General features: G+C 37.4%; 1 protein-coding gene across 1 annotated transcript in view; it reads left to right on the plus strand.

Moving 5' to 3' along the window:
* The first annotated feature begins 261 nt into the window (after window positions 1-261).
* The window catches only part of LOC126326895 (chromatin assembly factor 1 p55 subunit), a 53,976-nt gene continuing 48,099 nt past the window's right edge, over window positions 262-6,138 (plus strand). The window contains exon 1 of the mRNA XM_049995808.1: window positions 262-482. Within this exon, the coding sequence (XP_049851765.1) occupies window positions 464-482 (19 nt within the window). The 5' untranslated portion in view covers window positions 262-463. The remainder of the gene's footprint in view (window positions 483-6,138) is intronic.

The following is a 6,138-nucleotide window of genomic DNA, read 5'->3' on the forward strand; positions in this document are numbered from 1 at the left end:
GGTCATTTGCCTTCTGTTTACCTATTTTTCTGGTAACAAATTACCACTTTTTCTCTGACAAAAATTACCTCAAAATTCATTGGCACAAATGTGGTTGGCAGAAAATATAAAAGATAGCGAGTGGCAGAATAACTCAAACATATGCGCTAGTAAACCATTAACTACTGGGCAGAATCAAAACTGTTCCGAAATTTTTATTGCAGTAGGTACTATGCAGAATTGAATCTTTTTTCAGAGTTGGAGCAAAATTACTTCCCTAGGACACAGTAGCCTCTCTGTACGGTACGATTTTATCGTGTCATCTACTGCTAGGGGAAGACAGCTTTGGCTTTGTGTACTAAACGTTGGTAGAATGAAACACGCCCGCAAAGATACTAGTGCTGCTTGATTGTGAACGCGCCCTACGTACATTTGGCGCGGTACGGAGAACAGTTTGTTGTTTGGTTTGGCAAATATAGCGGCAATGGGTGATAAGGATGGAGGTGAAGAAAAGTGCTTTCAAATATGTGTGCTAGTTTTTGTTTCTGTAGCTAGACCGTTGATAATCTTGTTTTTGCTTTTTGATTATAATTTAAGTTAGTGTATCTACCGGCTTTCACATTGCTGTTTACTGGCTTGATGTGGAGAGCAATCATTGCTTCATCATTTCCTTGTAACCTTATTAATCTAGCGCAGCTAATATGACTGTCTGATATCATGATATTTTTGTTTTTTGTCTGTTGACTTTTCTTGCGCGTATAATATAAAAGTTTGAAGCTAGCTAAAACTAGTACTTGTTACTCATGATTCGTATGGTTGACAGTGACAGAACAACACTCGTTTGGAAGTTCTTCGATATATTTAATCATTTGAAGAAGCCTAATTTGTCACTATGAGGTCATGCGGCATCTATAACTAGACATTTATTTTTTGTAGTAAAAAGCTGTGTAGGTCCTATTAGTTTCTTTGGATTTGATTCGTTTGTCACTTTGTGGTCTACATTACAAAAGTTCTTTTTATCTATTAGTACTGGTTTTGGTTTTCTTCAAACTTGCCATAATTTAAAAAAATAGACTGACTATTAATAATGACATCTTTCTGTGGTGATGTCTAGTTAAGGGATACTTTGTCCACAATGCTTTTCAATTCGTCTTTAGATAAAGCTAACCATAAGCGTCATATATCTGAATAGTGAATGGGAAGTTCTAGCGCAATTGACAGTTCGAATCGAAAATTGAATATGCCCACTTCACAAGGAGGGCAAGTAACATTGATAATACTACGTTTTGGCTTGTAATAAGTATGCAGGCGCCTAGTTACAAATATTTAAGCCCACACGTCAACAAAAGAAAGTCTGCAGTGAAGTAACGGCCCGTACATCCAATACCAGCAGATACTACCAAGTGGGTGGGTGGTGGGAGGAGGAGGAATCCTTCCTAGCTATTAAACCAGCATATATAAATGAACATATTGAAAATTCTTACTAGGGCTGTGACCACTTGCGCATCTGAACCAGGTGGCAGTAACCAGTGCTGATGGGCAACAGCTATACTAAATATTTTACATGAATCTTGCAAAACCTGTTCAGAATGACTGCATATGGAGAATATGATTTAGCATAGCTGGCATGAGCATAATGAATAGTAGAAGAATAACATGCTGGGACCTTTCCAATAATGACTGATGGACAATGAAAAGGGTTCTCTACTGTTGGCCAATGGAGAATGAAGACATTGAAAGTGATGAATAGCTAATGTGGTGTACTAAAATAATGAGGATTGTAGGGCAGGTCAGGATGGAGACATGTTATTGGAGAAGTTAACCCTTTAACACCCATGCAAGGTAGAAATGCTGTAATAACAACCTGAAATCTCCAAATTTAAGATTATTGCATTTATAATGGTTACTGGTAATGGCAGAATATCTGGCAGCTGTAAATCTAATGCATGTGCACACACAGCAGTGTAGGGGTCAATTGGAATAATTTGGGCAAAAGGAAACAGAACTCTTAGAGTTCAATGGTTTGTAACTTACTCCCAAGACACAATTTTGCTGTCAGTTCAATGATTCTGTTGCATTTTCAAGCATGATGATCCTTTCCATTAATAATAACCCATGGATGGGAGAAGTTTTGGTATAATGTGTATTCGAGTAAATATACTCCATTGTCCTGTTATGCCACAGTTACCCCAGACATAGGTAAGAATAGGACCATGAACCCACGACGTAGTACAAATAATTTTCAAAAACGTTTGAAGAATCAACAATGAGTCAAAGGACAAACAGATAATTCTACTTCATACTGTTAAAGTGAATTTGAAATATCTCCATTACAGTTGGGTTCACTCATTGCTTAAAAACATTTTTTGTAAATCAGTCCATCTCTTCAGGAAAATGGAATGATAACCATCCCTCATGCACCGGAGTAAGAACCTCCTGGGAGATTAGTTATTAGGTTAGCTTGTGTGGATCTTGTGCTGTTACCTGTTCCTGTAATCCTTCAGTCACCAAACATGTTTTGGTAATGCAGTGCCACCCACAATCCTCTGAATTTGAGTTAATTCTTGTATGATAACCAGAGATTTTGTCTTCATTTCCGTCACTAGGTCCAGGAAAGACTGACTTGGTATTTTAAATGTAATATTGAATATTGTAGCAGCAGGATACTTCGACTTTAGTTTTTTTACTACTTCTCTGGCCATTTCAAGATGATTTGAATCTTATGTGGATGTCCATTCCATAATATATGCTCGTGGCATGATCTAGAAACGAAAACTGAGACCATTGTTCACCATGAACTACAATTATACCCAGATTACCTCATTAATTGTAATGTACTACCATATTATTAGTGATATATTACAGATGTTATTAAAATTCTGTTGTAAACATGTGTAAGGTGTACACATTTGAATTTGATTACTATATCACAGCTGTTTTCTCAACAGCACCTCTTCAACTACAGTTGTATGTCTTCATTGCATTGTTATGAAAAACAAACAGGTATTTAAAAATGGCATTATTACTATGCCCAACGCATTAACACCATATTGTAGCCAATGGGAAATGCACAAAAAATACTAAATTTGAATATGTGGGAAGGTTATATTAGGTATTAGAAAAAAAATTGTCGTTTACTCTGATTACCTCACAATACTCAAATTATCCCAGCTGGCCCTGTTTACTCAAATTGTTTTAGAAAGGTGTGGTTATATATAATTAAAAACAGATAATTATGTTGTAACAATAAGAATTTTACAGGACTACAGTAACACTTATTGTTCGCTATAATCCAGTGTTGCACTGGGAAGAATTCTGTCTTTTGTGTCCTTGATGAGCCCATATTGCAAACAGTTTTTGGATGTAAATCAGGTAGACTTTTCTTAGTTCAGAAACTATACTGTTGTTTCCTGTTCAGAAACTTCTTGCTATGTTGTAGCTGGACCAGTGATTTGAAATGCTGTACGTCTCAAAAGTCCTTTTTAAAACTTCTATCACTATGCTCTTTCTAGGGCTACATGAATTTGTTTTGCACTGTATGTCAGTTATGTTCCTTTTAGCTGGCTCAATGAATGTTAGCTGCTCAAGGCCAAATAAATACAAGAATAAATAAATAATGGTGTAGGTCTTAGAGAGGCGTGCAAGATGTTCTGTGATTGCTGATAGACTATGGATGTGGATTGTTACTCAGACTTCATACTCTGACATGAGGTGATAAAGACTACATACACACTGTCAGGCTTGTGAACTATTGATCATCTGCCACTGATTTCTCATGGCGTGTTAGTATTTAATATTTACTGCAACAATTGGCAAAGCATTTAATTGATTTTCTTAAATTTTTCATGAAAACGACGGCTGTTCAGGATTTGTCAGGCAGGAAATTGAGCATTGTGTGAATCTTAATTTGTTTTTTTGCCCAGAGGCAAAGACATAAATTTAGTTTATGTGAATGACACACACCAGCATGAATTTTCCACCAGTTTTACCATTGAGCACAGCAGTTATTTCAGGGTACTATTCTGATGAATGTGAGCATGGGAAAATACAAAGTTGCTTAGTCATCAATTTGTGAATGTCCTGAAGATAATTTTCAGATGGTGAACTATATGCAGTCCTAACACTGTTGCAGGTGTTAAGATTGCATAACGAGATGCCTTCTGCTTGGTTTCCCTACTTCTTGTTAGGCTTTGTGACTTTGTTCACAGCAGATAAATTGAGGGAAACAATTTGCTGATTCCAGTTAGGTGTTAAAGTTCATTGTAGTGATTTGCCATCCCCTTGCACTTTGTGAACAGGGTCTTGTGGCTGTTGTGGGGGCAGGTAAGTCTCTTGAATGCAGTCACTTTAACCAGACTTTGTGCAATGTGAAGAAATTTAGCTTGAGTTTCCCTTAGGCTAGAAGACACTGCTGACATACAGAATTGTGACATACTAATTTCAGTATAACATTTTGTCAGCTACAGATTTTGGCAAATTAACCGTCTAAAATGTTTTCACACACACACACACACACACACACACACACACACACACACACACACACACACACACACACACACACAGAAAAGTGGTAAGTCAACCACAGTTCTGTCGCCAATATTTTCTTCACTTTGATTTTGTGTAGGAAATTCATATATTCAAAAGGAGAAATTGACTCAGATATATAGTGTTTGTGGAATTAGAGAGAGCTTTTGACAATATTGACTGGAATACTCTTTGAAATTCTGAAGGTAACAGGGGTAAAATAGAGGGAGTGAAAGGCTGTTTATAACTTGTACTGAAACCAGACAGCAGGTATGAGTAGAGAGGCATGGAAGGAAAGCAGTGGCTGAGAAGGGAGTGAGACAGGGTTCAAGCCTATCCCCAATGTTGTTCATTCTGTACATTGAGCAAGCAGTAAAGAAAAACAAAGAAAAATTTGTAGCAGGTCTTAGTTTGGAGAGTAGAGAAGAAAGTTTTGCCAGCAATTGAACAGAATACAGTGTCGTGAAAGGATGATATAATATTAACATAAACAAAATTGAGACAAGGATAATGGGATGTAGACAAATTAAAAGAAGAGATTTGCTGTTTGAGTAGCAAAATAACTGATGTTGGCCAAAGTAGAGAGGATATAAAATGTAGACTGGCAGTGGGAAAAAGTGTTGCTGAAAGAGAGAATTTTGTTTACATCGAATATGCATTTGTTAGTGTCTTTTCTGAGGGTATTTGTCTGGTGTGTAGCCTTCTATGGAAGTGAAACATGGACAGTAAACAGTTTAGGCAAGAACAGAATAGAGGTTTTTTGAAATGTGGAGCTACAGAAGAGTGCTCAAGGTCAGATGGGTATGTCATGTAACTAGTGAGGAGGTTTGGAAGAGAGTTGACACTAGAAATTTGAGGCACCATAGGGATTCGTTGATAGGACTTATTTGAGGCATCCAGGGATCACTAACTTAGTATTGGAAGAAAGAATAGAGGGAGGCCAAGAGGTGAATATAGTAAGCAGGTTCAGAAGAATGTAGGTTGCACAGGATAGAGTAGCATGAAATGCTGCATCAAACCAGTCTTTAGACTTAAGACAACAGCAACCACAACTTTAAACCATTGGTAATGGGGAATGTGGAGGTTACATTAGTGATATTGAGCAAGAAAGCATTTTTCGAAGTTGAACCCTTGACAGTGTACATTTGATGATCAAATACATATAATAGATTGCAATGAATACAATTAGTTTGTGAAAATATAATGCAGTTTAATTGATGAAAGAAACTACCTATTAAGTGGCAGCAGGAGAAGACACTTGTGAAAGTATTGAAATTAGCAAGTTTTCTGAGATATTGGTACCTCCTCGTGCAGAGGGGTTGAAGGGAAAGGAAGTGGGAAACAATAGAGGGAGAAAATGATTGATGAAGTTTAGGAAATGGATTTTGGAAGAGTCACCCAGAACTTTAGGTCAGGGGACTTACCACATGGTACGAGAAGGAAAGATCAGTCTTTCCATCTCACCCCCTCTGCCATTTCCTAAATCTCAACAGTCTTTTGTTTCCACCCCTCTTCCTTCCCCTTCAACCCTCTGTGCCAGGAGGAGCAATCAACTCCAAAAGCTTTGCAAATTTCGACCTACCCCTATTCTCCAGACTGAGAATTCTCACTCTGCAGTGGAATGTGCGCTGA

Source organism: Schistocerca gregaria, chromosome 2 (assembly GCF_023897955.1).
Source record: "Schistocerca gregaria isolate iqSchGreg1 chromosome 2, iqSchGreg1.2, whole genome shotgun sequence".
In the NCBI taxonomy this organism is placed as follows: Eukaryota; Metazoa; Arthropoda; class Insecta; order Orthoptera; family Acrididae; genus Schistocerca; species Schistocerca gregaria.